At 34.0% G+C, this 22,065-nt stretch overlaps 1 protein-coding gene across 2 annotated transcripts; it reads left to right on the forward strand.

Annotated features, from left to right (window-relative positions):
• Positions 1 to 1,283: 1,283 nt before the first annotated feature.
• SLC33A1 (solute carrier family 33 member 1) lies at positions 1,284 to 21,538 on the forward strand. Of its 2 annotated transcripts, XM_039857324.1 has the most exons (6): positions 1,451 to 2,637; positions 12,657 to 12,847; positions 16,180 to 16,364; positions 16,635 to 16,752; positions 18,823 to 19,038; positions 19,716 to 21,538. In XM_039857324.1, the coding sequence occupies exons 1-6, from the start codon at positions 1,869 to 1,871 to the stop codon at positions 19,881 to 19,883; spliced, it is 1,647 nt and encodes a 548-aa protein (XP_039713258.1). In that variant the 5' UTR covers positions 1,451 to 1,868; the 3' UTR covers positions 19,884 to 21,538. The 2 variants fall into 2 exon arrangements, with proteins under 2 accessions (XP_039713259.1, XP_039713258.1); XM_039857325.1 differs by lacking the exons at positions 12,657 to 12,847; positions 16,635 to 16,752 and having other exon boundaries at positions 1,284 to 2,637.
• Positions 21,539 to 22,065: the final 527 nt, after the last annotated feature.

Below are 22,065 nucleotides of genomic sequence, written 5' to 3' on the forward strand. Positions count from 1 at the left end.
TAGAGTAGATATGCTGTGGTTAGTAATATTAACTATATTACTACATTATATTATAGTTAATATTAACTATAATAGTAACCTATAGGATTTAGGGGCTAGATGACAAATATGACAGACTTGGTAATTTGAAAGTTTTATAGTATACTAATATTTTTCCACTGGCACCCCAGAATTGCACCATTTCCTTTATGCAGTTTCTCAATTAAAAAAAAAAACAAACTAAAAATGTGCAGATAAATTATTATATGTAATTTGTTAAATAATAGAAGAAAATTCCCCTGAACTGGAGAAAAATTTTTATGTTCAGATTGGAATAAGTCCTGGATTCCCAATGTGATGGGATACTCCTCCCTTAAAAAGTTGGAGTTTATCCTCTTTCCTTTGAGTGTAGGTTGGACTTAGTAACTTGCTTCTGATGAACAGAATATGATGGAAGTGACAGGTGACTTTTGAGACTGTGTCATAAAAACACTGTAACTTTTTCCTTGCCTTTTTTCTTAGATCAGTTACTCTGGGGAAGCCAGCTGCCATGTCAGAAAGAGTTAAGCGGCTCTACAAACTCATATGGCAAGGAGCTAAGGCCTTCAGTCATGTAGCTCTCCTCCAAAACCATATTTCAAATGAATTAATTTATATTACAAATAATGCTATTGGTTCTCTAAGTTTATTTTCTCTTATTTCAATGGTAAATACACATTGAGTTGACATGAAACAAAATTTTAATCTTTGGCTCTTACAATACTTTTTACAGTAGCTCAAAAATACAGCGATGTTTTATAATTCCAATCCACTCAACAAAGTGGATAGGGTCACCAGTTACACTACACTTCTTTCCACCACACTGGAAATATGGACTACAGAAAAACCTAGCACCTCCCAGCACTGCTGGGAACGGCACCCTCTTCACCATTTAGTCATGCCTTCCTTTTTCTACCCTTTCTGGGACACAAAGCACCCTAGCCTGCGGATAAGAAGTTTTGTAAATTTCAATTCTTCTCTTCCCAGTTTCTGCCGGGCGCACGAAAGCAGCGTCATCGTACCATCAGCTCGGAGTTTAAGAATTGTACTTCCGAAGCCTAATGACTAGCCCTCACTTGGCCACTGCAGCTTCAGAGGCTGGAAGGTAGTAACACTGGATGCCGACGCAGGATTGGCCCGGCAAGCCCTCACGTGGCCGCTTGGGCCCAATGACCTGGGCCCACGCTTTCCAGACTGCCGCATGCGCTCACAGAGCCCGAGCTCTCCCAGCGCCCCGCCCCGGCCGCACTGTGCGCTTGCGTTAATCCTCCCATGAGGTCCGGGCCGCCAGAGTTGCGGATTCCTGTCAAGAGGAGTTTTCCAACTCGGCCACGGGACTGTGTCCTGATTGGCTTGTTCTGGAGGCGGGGACAGGACTCTTTTGAGACAAGGACCACTTCCGGAAGCGCGAGGCAGGAAGTTATCTCGTATCTCTGGAGCCCAGTGGAGAAAGTGCTACCTGCCCCACTAGTGGCGGCGAGAGCTGAAGGTTGGTCGGGAGACTGACCGTTCGGTCTCGCCGCAGTTAGGCGCCGGTTTCCATCGCAGCACCACGGCTCCCTCCTCCAGCCCCGAGCCCGGCGCGGTTGCCCGGGGGGCTCCTTCAGGCTCCTTGACGCCGCTCCAAGGGACACCTACCTGGGCATCGCCTGGGCCTCCAGTCAAGGGACTGGCACTCGATTTCAGCACTCCTGGCCGCAGTAAGAAGTCCCCTTGTCACCCCGCGCCCCGCCTCCCTACCTATACCATCGAGACCCTGGTCCAGATCAACAGCCTTGGACCTGGAACTAGACCAATCAGAGACTCTCAGCCCTGGCCCCTCTCAGTCGGGGATCTGCATCGTCTCTGAGATGTCACCCACCATCTCCCACAAGGACAACAGTCGGCAGCGACGGCCAGGGACTTTCAATCATTCTCTGGATATGAAGAGTGGCCCTCTGCCGCCAGGTGCCTGGGATGACAGTCATCTGGACTTGGTAGGAGGAGAAGGGGACAGAGAAGCTCTTCTGCGGGATACTGGTGATTTCTCAAAACCCCAACGGAGCTGCCGGGCTGAATTAAGCAGCATTTTTCTGTTGCTTTTTCTTTACGTGCTTCAAGGCATTCCATTGGGCCTGGCAGGAAGCATCCCACTCATTTTACAGAGCAAAAATGTTAGCTATACAGATCAGGCTTTCTTCAGTTTTGTCTTTTGGCCCTTCAGTCTCAAATTGCTCTGGGCCCCATTGGTTGATGCGGTTTACTTTAGGAACTTCGGCCGTCGCAAATCCTGGCTTGTCCCTACACAGTATATACTGGGACTTTTCATGATATATTTATCCACTCAGGTGGACAGTTTGCTCGGGAATACTGATGGCAGAACCCCCGATGTGGTTGCTCTCACTGTGACATTCTTTTTGTTTGAATTCCTGGCTGCCACTCAGGACATCGCTGTGGATGGTTGGGCGTTAACAATGTTATCCCGAGAAAACGTGGGTTATGCCTCTACTTGCAATTCAGTGGGCCAAACAGCGGGCTACTTTTTGGGCAATGTTTTGTTTTTGGCCCTTGAATCTGCCGACTTTTGTAACAAATATTTGCGGTTTCAGCCTCAACCCAGGGGAATCGTTACTCTTTCAGGTAGTGTATTTAAACTATTAAACAGTTGGGTTTATTTTACGTTTATGAATCCTTTTGACAAAGTGTGTGACTTTGAAGAAAAGCTCCTTATTTAATTTACTGGAGATCTTTTTATTGGGTGATGACCCGAGGTAAGTTTTCTTTTCCACTAAAATGAGCTTCAGTCAGAATGACTGCATTGGAGTAATCATAATTAATCAGTACTCTGCAGTGAGCAAGGAGAGGCAACCCAACCAATAACATGTGGAATGACAAACAAAACTCAGGCTAGGGATCTGTGGGTTCTTACCTAATACACAGATGCATATTTTTTAAAAAGTCTGGCTAGTTTGAAGACTGGAATCCAGCCTGACATCTGTTGTTCACATTTTCCTTTTTTCTTTCCTTGGATGGAGATTTCTAGCTCCATGCTTTCTGGTTCATTCTATACCAAGAGTCCTCATTTAGCCCTTTGCGAAAGGATTAATTCATTCAAACATTAACTAATTGGCTAAGTGACAGTTCTAAAGGCCTGCTATAAAGCAGAGTCCAACCCACAGGGAATGAGAGAGATGTACATTTTAGAGCAGCTCAGAGTTGCCAGTTAACTGCTTGTGGGAGTCAGGCTTCACAAATATTTGACCTTTTTGAGTTATAAGATTACATGAAGCGGATAAGTGGAATTCCAGAATGCACAACAACAGGTGAAAATACACTAAAACAAAATACAAAAATGTACAGGACAGAGCCTATGATGTTCAAAGTGCCTGCACCAGTAAACCCCGGGGACTTGGTTTGGGAAATGTTGTGACTAAATTAGTAAGATTTCCTTTAATTGCTGTAAGAAAGAGTTTGAAGTTTACCCAGTAAGAAATTGGGTGTAAGTTCTACAAACTCTCCCCTTTTACTACATTAGTAAATACATGCCTCTGTAAGGTTTTCTGAGATTTTTTTTTAACTTTCCTAAAAACTAGGAAACAGAAGTGAAATTACCAATATCGGGAATAACCAACATCAGGATTATTGTAGAATTTTTCTTTCTGGTAGTGATGATGAATTTACAGAGATAAACTCTCTCATCTTTCCAGTACTAGACTGGGGATTCCCAGCAGGGTGAATGTCAGGGGTAGGTGTGTGGTGAGGGAAGTGTAAGAGTTATATCATATTTGGGGAGGAAGGAGGGATTCACAACTGAATTACTCATCTTCTGAAATCTTAGACAACCCCAGTATACCCCTACCCCCTGTAATGGACCCCTTTTTACCTTCTCAAACTGCTAGTGAGCCATTACTACTGATGTAATGATAAGTATACTTTTCATCAGTTGGTCTGAGGCCAAATATGGTTGAGAGATCATTGCTTTGCACTAGATAGATTTGTCTCTAAATCTTCTGGGGTTCCACTCCTGCTTTTTGGATAAAGGTATGCCTAGAAATAATTTGCGAATGCATCAGATTAACACCTTGTTGCTTTTCGTGTCTTGCTTTTGATTATGTACTGGGACTGTTCATATCACCAAGAATGACTAATGAGATGGTCTGTTACTTAATGTAGGAAAGTCTCAGTAGAGAAATCAAAATTTAAGAAGCTATGGAAACTAAATTACCAACAAAGTAAATTAGAACTTTCTCTTAAGTATGGTATGAGTGACTGACAAAACATCATTCCGGAGGATGCAGTCCTCCCTTAAGCCACAGCTGTTCCCCAATGAGGTCAAAATTGTGCTGTGGAAGTTTTATTTACATTGGTTTGTTGTTTTGAATAGCTTCGGAATTCAAAACTGTGGAATTTGAACTTTGTTCTCCATGAAATTGCAAAAATTACTTTTTAATTCAGCTTTTTGTATCTGTACTGGATTGCTGTTTTTGGTTCAGACATTTTAGTTAAGGGTCGAAGAGTCCCTGCATTTTCGTTTGTCTCTTTATGACTGCACATATCACATTTATAGCCTTGTACCTTTGGAACTTAAGGTACAAGGAATTTAAAGAGCACAAATAATCATGAAGGAAATAAAATTGCTTAGGTAATGAAAGAAGAGCCAAATATTGAGGAAGATGCTTAGAAAATCAGAAAATTAAAAGTAGGCATAATTATTTTGTAAAATTCTAAAATATGTTCAGTTTTTAACACCATGGTGATAGAATATAGTGAGAGAATAGTTTTTGTTATCTAGAAAGCAGTACTCTAAATAGTATATACAAAATGATAAAGATAGGATGAGAATAGAATCTCTTAGAAACAAAACCTTGATTATGCTGAGATTGGCTTTTTAATACCTTCAAGGATCGAAGACAGTACTGAACTCAGAAGTAGGCTTTTCTTATCCTTGCCATATCTAGTTTTCAAACACTTTTAGTAACAAAAAGAGATGACTTTTTAAGCTGCAAGAACTGATTACAGTAACCCAGAAGAACAGAAATGAAAACCTAAAGTTTTATGATTTGGAAAAATCATATATTTCAATTCCTTCATTCTTATAGATGAAGAAACTGCAGCCAAGTAGCTATAGAGGTAGAGCTATACCTACAGCTTAGGTTTCCTGATTCCTTAAATCTACTAACTGTATAATGTAACATAATAAAATATAATATGTGCTGATTGGGCTTTCCTACCGGAAAGAAGTAGCACTCTGACTGCTGATGTCTAAAAATCATCAGCCCGCTCCTGGAATATCTAATGCCCAGAAGTGACAGCTTAAAATTTTTCTGTTTTGTTATTCACTTACTTAGCATTGAGTGCCTATTTGGTGCTAGCCATGTGATGAGTGAGACTGCAAACTCTCTGCTCCCAAGGAATTTATAGTCTAGAGTGGAGGTTTGTAAACCAAAATGATGGAGAGGGTAAATGGATAATGTGATGAGTCAAGTGAGTTGGTGCAAGACTATAGGGATTGGAGGGGACAGTAATGACCTGAGAAATCCATGCTCATCTAAAGGCATGGATCTGCAACTCCAATAAATTGTCTTGTGACAATAGTCTCCCAGAATTACTAGATTGGATGAGTATTCAAGAGAAGCTGGAAATTTCTTTGTTTTTTTTCCCCCTAATTTTAAAAACATTAATTAAACTCATTAAATATGTCTTTTGGCCAAGTCCAGCCTTTGAACTGGTAGTTGAGGCCCACTCTTTTAGAAGCACTGGTAACAATAATGAATAGAAGAAGTGATTGGGATAGGGAATGGGAAATTTGGGTTTGGGGGCAGGAAGTAGGATAGTCTGATACCAGAGGAGAGAGATAAACATATTAGAATTTATGAATCAGTTTGTTTATAGATAAGCATACAAATATAGGAGAAAAAAGAAATGTTGCTTTGAAAAAACTGGTGCTGTAAGCGTGAAGCTAATCAAATTGGTGATGTTACTAGTAAAAACTATGTATTTGTAAAACATTTATGCTTTGAACTAGAAAGAGAGCAGGACCAATTAATTCTTAGTGACACATTTCTTTCTCTTGTTTTCTAAAGCGGTATTCGTTAATATATTTTATGCGACTAGAAATGCTATTTAGAATTTGGGTAGAACTGACCCATTTTTAGATAGATCAGTTATTCTTATATAGGCTATAATATATTCTTTAGCATCTTTATCTAGGCTGAAAACATTCTCCTATTCTCAAAAGAAAACTGTAGAGATGGAAAACAGATCGTAGTTGCCAGGGGTTGTGAGTGAGGGAAAAGGTACTATATAAATGGATAGCCTGAGGGAGGTTGGGGAGTGATGGAACTCTTCTGAGTCTTGATCATGGTTGTGGTAATTTGAAATTTATACATGTGTTAAAATTCATAGAACTGTATACTAAAAAATATTTAGTTTTACTGTGTAATAATTTTAAAAAGATTTCTAAAAATTAAAAAAAAAACTAATCCATTACCTTCAAAGCTAAGCTCTGGGTAAAAATGATATGAAATCCTTGAGTTTAGCTCTCTTTTTGCCTTGAATGGAACAAGTTTGTAAATCTGGTGGCTTCAGTAATTACAAGCATCTATATCTCCTATTTTCGTTTATAGTGTTTCAAAAAAACACTATAAATTTGAGAAAGCAAAATGTACTTAACTAGTAAAGGAGATATTGTTCCTAGAAAATTAAAAATGAAAATAAAAAAACCCTGATTTCACCTGTTCTTTTATCTATCTATCTATCTATCTATCTATCTATCTATCTATCTATCTATTTTTTAGACGAGGCAACCCTTGCCTAAAATCTGCAAACTCACAGATTGCAAGGACCTCGTCAGTTTACAATCCCTTATTTTTTATTTTTTACGCCTACAGCACCTGGTCTTCCTAGGTAGTCTCTCATCCAAGTACTAACCAGGCCCGATCCTGCTTAGCTTCCGAGATTCACTTGTTCTTTTAGACATAATTTTGGATAAATCTGGCATTTTGTACATGTTCTTTAATTTCATTCTTTTTTATTATTTCATATTTTTAAATTTTAAATTTATATGTTTTACATTGTACACAATATATTAGTATAGGAGATCACAAATACATAATTTACATGTGAGTGTGCATGCTAAAACATTTTTAAGGATGGAATGCATATTCAAAAAGCAAGATGTCGGTTACCTTCCACTATCTCTACTTCTTGGTTTAGTGTCACCTAAGATTCTTTTTTTTCATTCTTTTCCCTCACTTTTGAACATATTCCTCACTTGCTGAAGTCCAGTGGTTATCAATTAAAGCTACAGAATAGGTAATTTCAACATACATAAAAGATTTCCATTTTTTTATATTTTATATTTTACATTTCAGATCTACATATCTCATTCCTAGCAGTCTTAGAACATTTATATTCTTAAATTTCCCATTCATTTTTTAAACTTTATTTTATAATAATTATAGACTCATAAGACATTGCAAAGAAATATTTAGTGAAGTTCTATGCACCCTCTCCCCCGCCTCCTCTCCTAACATTAGATAATTATAGTATAATATCATAACCAAAAACTTCACATTGATACAATCCATTGAGTTTATTCAGAGTCACCAATTAATACATGCACTCATTTGTGTGTGTGTACGTATTTGTGTGGGTAGTTTTGTGCAATTTCATCATATGAAGCCTTGCATAACTACTCTCACCTGTGGTTATCAAAATACTCATCTATGCCATCTAACACAAGACTCCTTTGTTTTGCATTTTTATAGCTATACCCATTTCTTCCTCTCTGTCCTTAACTCCTGGCTGCCACTAATCTGTTTTCCATCTTTATAATTATGTTATTTCAGAAATGTTACCTAAATGAAATCATGCAGTATGCATTCTTTGGAGATTGGCCCTTTTCATTCAGCATAATTTCTATGAGGTTCGTTGAAGTTGTTGCATGTAGCAATGATTTATTCCTTTTTATTGCTGAGAAGTATTCCTTTTGTTAGACATATCACAGTTTATTTCATCATTTATTGAAGGAGATTTAGGCAGTTTCCAGGTTTTGGCAATTGCTATGTGAAAAATAAGTCTTCATTTCTCTGAGATAAATGCACAAGAATGCAAATGCTTGTTATGGTAAGTCCATTTTTAGTATTGAAAGGAACTGCCAGACTTTTTTTCTGAGGGGGTATACCCTTTTTATCTCTCTACCAGCAATCTATGTATGAGTAATCCATTTTCTCTGTATCATTGACAGCATTCAGTGTTATCATTGTTTTTTATTTTAGCTATTCTGATGTACCCTGCATCTTCATGAGATAATTTGGAATGTTCATTGTCAACCGTTTTTATAAAAGTCTGAATTCAGCTCACAAAAAGTGATTTAGGGGTCAGGATACAGTGTTTACAAAAGCTAAATGTAAGACCCTCTTCATAGCATCAGAGTAGGGGGTGTGTGTGTGTGTGTGTGTGTGTGGTGTGTGTGGTGTGTGTGTGTGTGTGTGTGTGTGTGTGTTTAATTAACAAGTGATATAGGCCCAGAGTTAGCATGAGATGGGAGCACTGAATCTATTGGCCTCTCTGCCTCAGTCGTTCATCCTGAGCAGAATTTAAGCTTAGTGTTTTGGGACAACATGGCCATTAAGTAAGATAGCTGCTTAATGTGGTGCTTGATTGAAGAAACAATCTCTTCTAGCTTGGAGGAAAACCTGACATTGTTGAAGTTAATGAAAAGATATATAATCTTAAACATGGCATCTTCCTAAGATGTTAAGAAAACTAAAGCATTAGGAAGATTTCAAAACTAGCTTTATATTTACTTGATTTTTACATTGCATGCTATCTTTTAAAGAACCTAATCCTAAGATATGAGGATATTGTATTATCAGAACAGCATTTTCCAAGAGTGATGGACAACAGCATGGGTATTTTGAACAAATCCTTAAGAGAGAGATTTGTGGAATAAAAGGTCCCTTTCTGCTAAGATTTAGCTGGTTACCCTGGGTCAGACACATAACATTTCTATTTTAGTTTCTTCCATTGTGAAAGTGGGATCATTGGACTGGATGATGGGTGTCTAAAGTCCCTTCAGATCTTAACTTGTGAATTAGCTGTGCCAAAAGCAAGAAGGTGAAAGAAAGGCCTGACAGTTATTTAGAACAGAAACTAAAGTTTATTTTTCTGCCACAGACTTCTGAAGGACTAAAGTTAATTTCCATAGTGTGAGAATTAGGGAGAAAGAGAACCTGGTCTGAGCCAAGGATGGTTTTATCAAATAATGCTTCTTAATTTTTCTATCTCTTCTAATAGTGGAAGAGAGTTAGCCTAAACCACAAAGGGACTGGGGGCCTAGTCCAAACCTTGAAAGCTTGATTTTTTTTTTTAGCCTAATGTTTTATCTTAAAAATTCTTGGAAATTTTGCTTTCTCCATAACATTTTCTAAATCAGAATGTTTCCCTATAAGTTGAGTACAGTGAACTCTTTAGAAAAGATGCACCATGTTTATTTCTTATGGGTTTGCGTATCCTTTGACATACTACCTTAAGGGGAGAAGGAGGTAGGGAAAGGGAAGGAACAGAAGTAGCCACTTTAAAGAAGTATGTTCAAGTATCTGTGTTCTTGACTTCACAGTCGGAGCTAAACTATGTACCTTTTTTCTCCGGTGTATGTGGTCAATGAAAGAGCCTATTTGCTTTAAGTGTTTGAACATCTTGGTAGTATAGTAGAAAATATTCTTGCTTTAAAATCAGATCTGAGTTTCTGGCACTTTCTGGCCTATCCCGTTTCATGTTATATAAAGTAGGAATAACAATGTTTGTCTTCAAGAGTGACTTCGAGATTTATTGCACTGTCTTGCATAATAGGCACCTAGGAGCTAACTATTATATCCTTCTTGGTTGCTTGTGAATTATTACATGCTCTTAATTTTTGCATTCATGGGAGCACTAGCTAAGATCTAGTAGCCAGTTCTGAAGACTTAGTTTGTATTATAGGCCTTGCTCAAAAATCAAGTGTATGAAACTTAGATGTCAGCTTTGACGTTTTGATTGTATATATCATAATGCTTTTGTAGATAAAATACATAAATCAAAATTAACTAAAATATTAATAAAGAAATGTTTAGATTACTTTTGGTAGTATCTTTACAGTTAGTATATCAGGCTGTGTATTTTCTAGCCTCAAAGGAGTGTTAATAAACAATAGTAAATCATCTAATGGTCGGTATTTATGGTAATTATGTTCATTAAACTTAAAGTATTTTCTGGCAGTTGCTAAGCATCTCTTTCTGAGGTATTAGCTTCATTCTTTTGTTCAAGTGAGCTACAAAAAGACTGACTTAAGGCTTTGAATGATCCATTGTTACTATTTCCTTCTTTCATGTGTAGTGTTTTATCCTCAAAGCACAAAGAAATTACAAATAATCCTATCTGCAAACAACACTGAAACCTGTTTAACTTGTTCTTATTTTTTTTTCCTTCTGGTATTAATATCAAGGTGTTTAAATTCTATATGAAGATTTTGTTCATTAAAATTGAAAATATACTAAGCAAATTTTTAAAAACTTTGCTTAGAGAACTGGATCTCTGAAAAACTTTAAATTTTCACTTAACATTTATATAAAGACTATTAATTTCTGGTGACAGTGATAATAATACAGTTTTTTTTCAGGGTTTCTTAAACAGTTGATTTAAGCCAAATGATGAACAAAAACTTTCTGAATAAGAATAATACTGTAGATGAAATTCTGTAAACAAATCATTATCACATTTCACAAATGAAATTAAGAATGCAAAAATAAAGAACATTAGCCTCACTTGTAAGAATAGTCGTAAGTTGTTCATTCCTTTTAAACAGAGACTTCAAAAGACCATATTAACATAAATTAGAAATTATGTTGTAATGTTATTTTGCTAAACTTTTAAGCATAACTTGAATATATTAGTGCATTTTAAAATGGTTAGCTTTGTGTTTAAGTACGTTTTGTGTTTTTCTTCTGGTATCTAAAATTAAGTATAAATTTCCCATTTTGGAGAAAAGAATTCACCCCAGAATACAAATTTCCGTATATGCTTAAGAGTGTTTTAGCTTCTTTAATTTGTGTAATTTGAATAGCCCTGTTTTGGGTTAAGCTTGTGGAGACTAAATAATTAGCCAAGTTTAATAAATTCTTACTTCAGCATTACTTTTTGAAAAAAATATTTATGCAAGCAATGTGAAATAGTGGAGAGAATATGAAACCCAAATTCAGATTTAGGTTCAAGTTCTGCCTCTTGATAATTTGACCTTTGGCAAAGATTGAAATATTCTGGGCTTCTTTCCCTAATGCCTACATAGTAACACCTGCTTTGCCTGTCTCACATGTTTGCTATGAAAATCAAATGAGATAACATATTAAAAAGGAGCATTTAAATATTAAGGTGAAAATTGGTCTAAACAAATAACACTAATTCCTCCATCATCAGTGAGGTTCAAGCTGTAGTGATCACCTTCAGCTAGAACAGCGGCAGAACAAGACTGAATACCAAGAAAAAGCTCTGACAGAAGAATGCTCTACTTGTTTTTGAAAAAAGGTGATGAGGCTTTATAAACAGTGCTACATGAGTAACAAAATGAAAAGTAAACACATAGAAAAATGAGTACAATTCTAGAATGTTAGAGCTAGAAAGCATCTGGGATTTTCTAGCCAAGTCCTCTTATTTTATGGATGAGGTATCCAATAAATTTTGTAGTAGTAACCTAAGATGCATTTCTCAAGGTGGTTAAGGAGATATAGGTTTTGTAAGTGTATAAGGCATAAAAATCACAATTTTATCACTGACTTATAATGTAACTTGAAGCATAACATCTCTAAGCCTTTTTCTCTCTAAATCGGGGCTAGTAATAACCTAATCTATTGGGTTGTAGTAAAGGAGATGATATATGTAAAGTGCTTAGCACACTTACGGCACGTGATATACACTCAATAAATGGTGCCTTTATTATTTTTTTAACTGTTACACAGAATCTTCCAGAACATTGTTCACTCCCTTTGCTTAATTTGTTCAAAATAATGGCTAATAACCCAGCTATCTTTCACTGAAACAACCCAAACAGTAATCTTTATGTGTCTCCCTGTGCACCTACAAGTATGAGGAAATTATTTCTGTATCTCAGTTTTGAAAAGGTTATTCTTAAACAGTTTTAAACATTAGGAAGTTTCAAAATAGAAGTTGGAAAATCTAATGTAAATGATCATCTATTTGTCGTCTAAGTTGTCACAATTTAATAAAGAACTAAAATGGCTTAGGTGCTTAAGCAGTATGACTGATGGATTTTATGGGATATGAATATCATCTCCTCCCAACCCCTAGCACTTTTCTTGAATAAAATGACTGGATAGACTTTTGTTTCATTCAACCCACTAAACATCTGTGACCCTTTTCTTTTTCCTTGTTAGGAATCACTGTCTATTTTGGGTCTATGTAATGTATGTTTAACAGAGCCAGGACTGTCTTGTTCATCTTATGTGCTTGGTATGCACAGTGCCTTGAACATGATAGGCATGTTAAGTGTTAACTTTTTTTTAACAGGTTTTAGTTGAGGAAAAGTTGTATAGTGATTTATATAGAATCAATTAAATTATATCATTTTAAAAGTTAATTATAGATTTTAACATTTTTAATTTCAGATTTCCTTTTTTTCTGGGGAACTGTATTTTTGATAACAACAACTTTAGTTGCCCTTCTGAAAAAAGAAAACAAAGAAGTATCAGTAGAAAAAGAAGAAACCCAAGGGATCACAGATACTTACAAACTGCTTTTTGCAATTATAAAAATGCCAGCAGTTCTGACATTTTGCCTTCTGATTCTGACTGCAAAGGTAAGAGATTTATAAAGTAAATTTACCATTCCATTATAATTACCAATATCATGGAATACTTCGATTGCCTTTTCATAAGTCCCTTTCCATTACTATTAGGATTTAACAATAAAAAACAGTGATTTTGGTTTATGAAAGGTGTTTTAAAAAGGATGATGATACAAATATAATTTGAACATAAGCTACATATCTTGAGATCTTAAAGAGAATTTTGCCAATTTGAAGTAATTCTAATAAATGTAAAATTTAATGAATGATATTAATGTGTGCTATGGAAGTGAATGCCTTGAAAAATAAATAGCTCTCTACTGTTATAATGAGTATACATTTAACCTCAGAGGTAGTAAAATTATTTACTTAGGATGTGATTTCCAAGATATAGAAATGTGTGAGTATTAGAAGTCAATGTAAAAATCAATTGAACTTTTTAAGTGTTAGAATTAAATATACCATCAAATAAATGGGGATTTTGGTGATTTTTGTTTTATTTTGTATGTGTTCTGTATTAAAATGTCCTAATTTTATAGTTATAAAACATTTTAAGACATCTTAAAAGAAAGGTAGATATACTTCTTTATAGTGAGCTATTGCTAGTGTTGGAATTAATATTCCTAAAATCTAAAATCAGTTATAGGAGTTTCATATTATATATTTAAACATGTCTATATAAACACTTTACAGCTATCTTTTGACAAGCCTGAAGTAAAAATTGTAGCTTCGATGTTTTGAAATAATGAATTTTTCTTCCTCTGATGATAGAGTGGGTTAAATTTTAAGGAAACATTAGGAAGGTTTAAATTTAAGGGACTTCAAGTTCAACTTTAGAAAATGCTGGAAGGTTCAAGGAAGGTAATATTATCTAATTACATAATTTAGAGATAACCTTTGGTAACATTTTTGGTATATTTCCCCAGTCCCCATTCCCCTCTATATGTGCATGTATACGTGCACGTGGGTATACATATACTTTATATATATATAAATATAACTAATAAGTTAGTTATACTCAATAAATTAGTATTAATAATATATATTTATATGCACACAAATACTTTAAAGTGTAATTAGATCATACTGTATATAATTTTTATCTTGTTTTTTGTCTTATTCTATATTCCTATATCATTAAATGATATTTGAAAATACTTTTTAATAGTATAATTTTTAATAGTATATAATTGTCACAGTATAAATTTTCAATTTGCTCAATCATTTCTCTGTTGCTTACTTTTTTTGATTATAAAAATGCACTAATGAATATTTTTGTGCATAAGACTTTTTTGATGTTCTGAATATTTCCTTCTAAAAGATTCTTTTTTAAAAGATTTTCATTATAATATAGCTAACATACAAACAATATTGTATTAGTTTCAAGTGTATGACATAGTTATTCAGTATTTATATACCTAAAGAAGTCATCACCATGATAAGTGTAACCATCTGACACCATACAACATTATCACAATATTATTGCTTATATTCCTCCATTACTTATTTGTTTTATACTGGAAGTTTGAACCTCTTATTTCTCTTGTCTTTTTCCCCCTTTTTTGATTTTTCAAATAGTTGATAGTCCATATTATTTTATATTAGTTTCAAGTGCACAGCTTAGTGATCAGACATTTATATAATTTACGAAGTGATCCCCCTGGCTAGTTTAGTATCCACCTAGCACTATACATAGCTATTACCATGTTATTGACTACATTCCCTATGCTTTACTTTACATCCCCATGACTATTTCATAATTACCAGTTTGTCCTTCTAATCCCAACCATCAGCTTGTTCCCTGCATCTATAAGTCTGTTTTTGTTTTATTTTGTTCTTTAGATTCTACATGTAAGCGAGATTATATGGTATTTGTCCTTTTCTGTCTGACTTATTTTACTTAGCATAATACCTTCCAGGCCTATCCATGTTGCCACAAATGGTAATATTCCGTTCTTTTTATGGCTGAGTAGTATTCCATTGTATATATGTACCTCCTCTTCTTTATGCAGTCATTTATTGATGGGCAGTTAGGTTGCTTCCATAGCTTGGCTATAGTAAATAATGCTGAAATGAACATAGGGGTGCATATATCTTTTTGAATTAGTGTTTTGGATTTTTTTCAGATAAATACCCAGAAGTGGAATTGCTGGGTCATATGATACTTCTATTTTTAATTTTTAAAATTTTCTTTATCGGCTGCACCAATTTGCACTCCTAGCAACAGTGCACGAAGGTTCCCATTTCTCCACATCTTTGCCAATACTTGTTGTTGATTTATTGATGATAGCCATTCTCGTAGGTGTAAGATGATATCTCATTGTGGTTTTAATTTGCATTTCTCTGATGATTAGTGATGTTGAGCATCTTTTCATATATCTATTGGTCATCTGTATGTTCTCTTTGGAGAAATGTCTATTCAGGTCCTCTGCCCATTTTTTAATTAGGTTGTTAGTTTTTTTGGTGTTAAGTTGTATGAGTTCTATATGAATTTTGGATATTAACCCTTTTTGGATGTATCATGGGCAAATATCTTCTCTCATTTAGTAGGTTGTCTTTCTATTTTATTGAAATATCACAGAAGTAATATTGTGACATCTTCAAGGGAATTACATCAGGAGCCATATCATGTCCCTTTATTCCATTAACTGTTGTTAACTTTGATTACTCTGTTAACCCATTATAAAGTTACTTTTCTTTTGTAATTAAAAACTAGTTTATGGGGAGATACTTTGATACTATCTAAATATCTTATCTCAAACTTTTTATTCACTACTTTTAGCATCGTTACTTTTTTTGGTTTTTAAGAATTAATCTAGCTGTACTTTTTCTTCCTCCTCATTTTATTCAACCTCTCAGATATATTTTCTCAGAATTACTTTGAAATGTTAGATGACTTTTGGAAATTTTAATATAGATATAGTCGGTCAGAAATCATAAAAAATGTGTATATGTGTGGCAGTGATGCTTCATTTTAACAGATTTGGAGTCAATTAAAGCCTTTTCTTTTATTCTTTAAACATACAAATCAGTAAGTTTGGATTTGGACCCCGTTTATTATGAGATTGAACTTTTTGAAATGGAAATTTAGTTGTAACTAGAGCTATCTATAGTTCCTAAGAGTGCTGAATTTTCAATTGTTTTCACTGACTGTTGTTAGTAGCTCATAGGGTAAAATGTACTTTTGTAACTTGAATGTTGTGCCAGATATAATAATATGATGTTTATTTATAACTGGCATAGGTCAATAAAGAGATTGAGGTTCTTGAAGAACTGACATATGCTTGGAGGAAAATATTTCACAAATCACGACTTAAAATATTTTTTTTGTTTTTGTATTGCAGATTGGGTTTTCAGCAGCAGATGCAGTAACAGGACTGAAATTGGTAGAAGAAGGAGTGCCCAAAGAACATTTAGCCTTATTGGCAGTTCCAATGGTTCCCTTACAGATAATATTGCCTCTGATTATCAGCAAATACACTGCAGGTCCCCAGCCACTAAACATATTTTACAAAGCCATGCCTTACAGGTAAAAACAAAATAAAACCTTATTAAATAAGAAAGGTTAAATGAGGAACATTCATAAATATCACAAATATCTGTGTGTAGAGTATATATGGAAAAAGGCTTGAAAAGCATCTTTAACTTCAATATCATTTATATGCACTTTTAGCTCTTTTTAACCTCCTAACAGGTGTTAGATAAAGGCTTCTTTCATAGGATAGACACAGATTTTTGTTTCTGTTGTTTTTTTAACCTAAAATAGAAGTCAACTCCGTGTTTCTTTCTTTTTCCATAGATTATTGCTTGGATTAGAGTATGCTGTACTGGTTTGGTGGACTCCTAAAGTAGAATATCAAGGGGGATTCCCTATATATTACTATATCATAGTGCTACTGAGTTACGCATTACACCAGGTAAGCTTGTGGTGGTTTTCTCAGGAAGTAAACTGTTCTTTGGAAAATAAGACATTTTTTTGTGGTTGCCTTAAAGTAATGATAATAAGATTTAAACATGACTGACAGTGAAGAAATTATTGACAGTGAACTTTAAATCTTGTAACTTTTGATTTAATGAGTTCTATTTATGGAAAGAGAGTTCATTCATTTCACTTTTTGTTTGTTCATTCAACAAGTATTTTTCGCATTTCAGAATTTATTCCAAAGCTAGTAATTCTACCTTTGCTAAGTATTCCTCAGTCCATCCCTAGACTTGGATTCTTTCTTCTATTCCTGATATTGTTTCTCTCTGTACTGAGAAATAATGTGGGCTACTGGGTTAGAGGTCCCAGGTGTTTGGTTTAGATCCTGTATTGAATGTTATGACTTTTTGTGGTTTTGGAAGCTGTGTATTAATCTGCTTTTTAAAAATATTTATGTATTAAATATGTTTGTAATCCATAAAAAGTGATCCCCACTTTGCCCTAGCCTCACGTAAGTTGTAGAATGGAGTTTTGTTCTGGGGGCAAGTGATTCAAGTAAATGGCAGATGCCCAGCAGTAACCTTTGGGATGCAACTGCAGTTATTGCTAATGTATATTTCAGAGTTACTTTGGATTTTTCTACGGAACCTAGCTTAAATTTCAAAAAATTTGAAAGTTATATTTACCTTCTGCTCACTTTGTTTTTAACTGAAACTCAAAAATATGCCCACCAAGTAATCTCAATAATTTTTTGCATACAATTATATCATTTAGGAGAACTCCATAGTGGATCAGGTTAGACTAAGTGCTTGTAAATCATTGAGGCAAGGGTGTCAAATACATTTTTCTCCTGTTTTGCACATGCTTAGTTAATACTAGGCACAAAATAAAAGTTAAAAGAAGTGCTTTAGCTTAGTAAATGGTTCACTATCTGTGTAAGTAAAAGAAAACTGTGATGTAGTAGTCCAAAAATCATTTGTTTGTTTTTGGATTTCACTAGAGAATTTCCCAAAGTGTAGTCATTGAATCTCAGACAACCAAATGCTTTGTGAGAAAAAATGTACAAGGCCAAGTACATTTGAGAAATGATACATGACATAATCTCTCTTTATGTAGCATCTTAATCATTCTTCCAATGAATTTTAAGTGGATACCTATTCCATGCCAGAAACCATTCTAAGTAGTAAAATATAATAGTGATAAAATCATGCCCAAATCCCTGCCCTTAATGAATATATTTCCTAAAGGCTTTCAGAAGGCATACAGTGAAAGGGACCTGTTTAATTTTGTGTCACTTAGTGTTTCTCAGTCTTATTTGATATTGGAACATCCCATGGAACAGTATTTGAAGGAATGCTGTTTTGTAAACATGGTTTGTTTCCATGTTCTTAAATGGAGGGTTAATTCTTGTCTCTAAGCACTTTTGCCTTTAAGGAGATTTTTCTCTTCATTTTGTCACATAAATTTTGAAATATTTTTCTTCTATATATGTAGAAGAAAATAATATGTGTAAATAATTATAGAGTCATATCCCCTTGAATATATTTGAGTGCTTACGTGTATTATATATCCATAGCCATATACATACATATATATATATAAATAGGTAAACACACATATATGGTATATTTAGGTACAGTATAAATACGGGGTTTTGCTTTATTGCTATATGCATCATTCAAGACCATCTCATCTGTTATTTTCTCATTTGAGCCTTCCTTGACTACTTATGGTAGAATTAATCTCTCATTTATTTAGGCCCCCATAGCACAATGAGTATACTTCTATTTAGAATACTTACAGTTTCATCATAATAATTTATTCCCTATTTTCTCAGCCTAGAATAAATCTTGAAAGGCAGAGAGATTCTTCTTAGTGTTCTTTATATTGCCATCATCTGGCTTAAAGCCTGGCCAATAAGAAGTATTCAATAAATGTTTGTTGACTTGAGTTTAATAAGAGTCATGAAAATTAATTTTCAGATGTATTATTTCAATTTTCTTAATTCAGACCTTAGCTTTTTATAGTCTAATCATACTACAGATGTTTTACATTTTCTTTGTAGGTTACATTGTACAGCATGTATGTTTCTGTAATGGCTTTCAATGCAAAGGTTAGTGATCCACTTATTGGAGGAACCTATATGACCCTTTTAAATACGGTGTCCAACCTGGGAGGAAACTGGCCTTCGACAGTAGCTCTTTGGCTAGTAGACCCCCTCACAGTGAAAGAGTGTGTAGGAGCATCAGACCAGAATTGTCGAACACCTGATGCTGTTAAGGTAAGTATTTTGTCATTCTAGATAACATTAAGTTAATGTTAAAATATTAATTTCCTTGTTTTGCCTCCAGAAGTACTATATCTTTTTTAAAAATCATATCTGCCCATAGTTTCTCATATAGAAATCTACATATTTTTTTTCTTTTCTATCGTAACTGAGGGTTGTAATGCACTAAAATCAAGAGCAGCTCACTGAAAGTGCTTCTCCGCAAGGGAGGAGCAATCTTTTTTCCTCTGTCTTACACATTGGTTCTTAATAAATGCATTATTGATAGTTAAGTTTTATAATGATAGCAAAAGAGAAATTTCACTGACTATTCATATAATAATTGTAGGTATAACCAGATGGTTAGTAATTTGTTGATAAATTATTTTAAAGTAACATTAGCTTACTTCTGGAGTAGATTCATTGACTATTTCTTCACATCTCCAAATATAAAGAGCTGTATCGTGAAAATGAGTATTGCTTACAGCACAAGCTGAAATTGCTCTTAATCATGTTAGTAGCTTTAGAGAGATTAAGATACATTAACATGTTTTGCAATTTGAAGTAAACGAAATGTTTTAACAAAAATGTTTTTTGATTAATTTTTTTAAATTACAAAGTAGAAACATTTAAATTGCTGAATACTTCCATTTTGAAATTGTGGAATATTTATTATAATTTTATTTTTACAGCTTTGCAAAAACCTCGGTGGCTCGTGTATTACAGCACTGGATGGTTATTATGTGGAGTCCATTATTTGTGTGTTTATTGGATTTGTTTGGTGGTTCTTTCTTGGTCCAAAATTTAAAAAGTTACAGGACGAAGGACCATCTTCATGGAAGTGCAAAAGAAACAATTAATGCATTCACTACTGGATATTCTAAGAAAGGTAACTATAGTTTAGTTTTAATTCAGAGACTCTGATAATCAGTGCATAGGAGTATACAATATTGTTTTAAACAAGGAAATTATTAATATAAAATGCCAAATGGTTAAAAAAATAGAGACTTCTCCATATATTTGATTTTTCCTTGCCTTGTTGATGTATTTAAAGTTTACTTAAAGTCAGGAAATGGATTCTAAAACATTTCTTGCCTTGTTATTTGATTTATATCTTTTTAATTTACTAACAAAAGTATGTTTTAAACTGCAATGCAGTAGTCATGGGTGGTAACCATGCAGTCAAGTATTGTTATCAGTTCCTATCATTGAGCTGTATTTAAAATTTTGATAAAATATATTAAATGGAACAGAGCTTGATATTTGGGTACTAACTACAGCTAGTCTGACCTGTTGGAAGTTAAATCTTATTTTGAATTGCAAATTAGTTAAATTCTATGTAGAATTTACTGAGAAGAGAATTTGGGCTACTGACTGAAATGTCATTTTAGTTGTTATTTTTCTGGCCACAACCACATTGTACTAATGAATCTGTGTTTAAAAGACTATTTTAAATGTATTTCCTGCTTTTGTAAGCATTAAAGATTTATAAGAAGATTATTCAAACTATTTTTTTATAAAATGAAAGCTATGATTTTTAATTTATTGTTTCCCCTCTCCATCCTTTTTTGGAGGACATTTTGATTCCTTGTTAATGTTGACCCTAAAGCTTATGTATGTTTTTTGTCATAAGTGCTTCATGGCACACAGACATCTCATGAGGCGATCAAATTTACTGTTGTATGTATGTTCGTGGCAAAGTTTTGAAAATAAAAATTAAATGTTTTTCTTTAAGTAGTTATTTTTTATTACCAAGAGGGGGAAAAAAAACAGTAAAGCTTTCAGATTAAGTAAAATTTAAGTGAATAATACCATAATTTTAAAAAATAATGCTTTAAGGAGACAAAAACATTTTGTGCCTTTGACAAATTAAATCATGTGGTGAAAGAATGTTTCTTCATTAAGCACTTTACTAGTAAGAAAAGATCTCACAATTTTTTTATACCAAATCAGGTACTATATTTCCACTTACTAGAACACAATCTTCTGTTTGTAAACTATAGTTTCCAGTAGAGGATTGCTATCCCAGAAGAATTAAGCTAAATTTCAGTATGTTAGCAATTTCTAACATATTACGTATACCTGGTAATAAAGTTCTCTGCATATTTTGTCTTGTATATTACTCCGTTTAAAGAAAAAGATTAAGTAGAGTCTTGACAATTTTATCTTTGTGGGAAAATATATACTAACTCCAGATTTTGTTAATTTTATAACATAGGTTGAATTTTAGAGTGGGTTTTTAATAAATAATGGAGGATAAAATGGGTGGGAGAAAATGGCACTCAGCATTTGAAGAAGGATAGAGGCAATGGCCTCTAGAACTCATGCATTGCCATTGGAAAGCCTGTGTTGGGCATTGATGTCAGATCCTGAAGAATCACCTGGAAAATCATCCTAGAGGCAAAGAGGCTTCACCAAACAGTAGACTACAGCACTTTGTCACATGGGTTGTCCAGTATCATGTATTATTATCAACATGTTTACTTGAATAAAGAAAAAACGCACTTAATTCTCATATGTGAAATGTATTTTGATTTTTAATTTTTGTATTAGGTAGCTCACATTGCCACAGTTACATTTTATTTCTTCTCCATTCATATTATTACAAATTATACATACTTTCAAAAATACTTTTAAGTCTATGAATTTTTTTTAATCTTAGTAATCTTTCTGTTCTCTAGTTTTTTTTAAGTTGACAAATCTTTAATGACTGAAGTTTTAAAATATATTTTAAGCCTTTAACTATAAGGTGAAAGCCACGAATCGCATTTGCTCTATAAATAAACAATTATTTTTAATTGTAGTCATTTGGTTATTTGGATACATATTTGTAATGTGTGCCCAAAATGATTTAATAGCTATGTGCAATTATATTGCATACATTGATTACTGATGGCATCTTAACAGATGATCTACTTGAATCTAAGGATATATGTTGTAAATCAATAGTACTAGAAAATACTACTTATTTTTGTGTGTGAGTATTTTTCTTTACTGATTGATCTCGATAAACTCTACCCTCAAGTATAACCATTAACTCCT

The sequence above is a fragment of the Pteropus medius genome, unplaced genomic scaffold, assembly GCF_902729225.1.
Source record: "Pteropus medius unplaced genomic scaffold, Ma_sr-lr_union100, whole genome shotgun sequence".
In the NCBI taxonomy this organism is placed as follows: Eukaryota; Metazoa; Chordata; class Mammalia; order Chiroptera; family Pteropodidae; genus Pteropus; species Pteropus medius.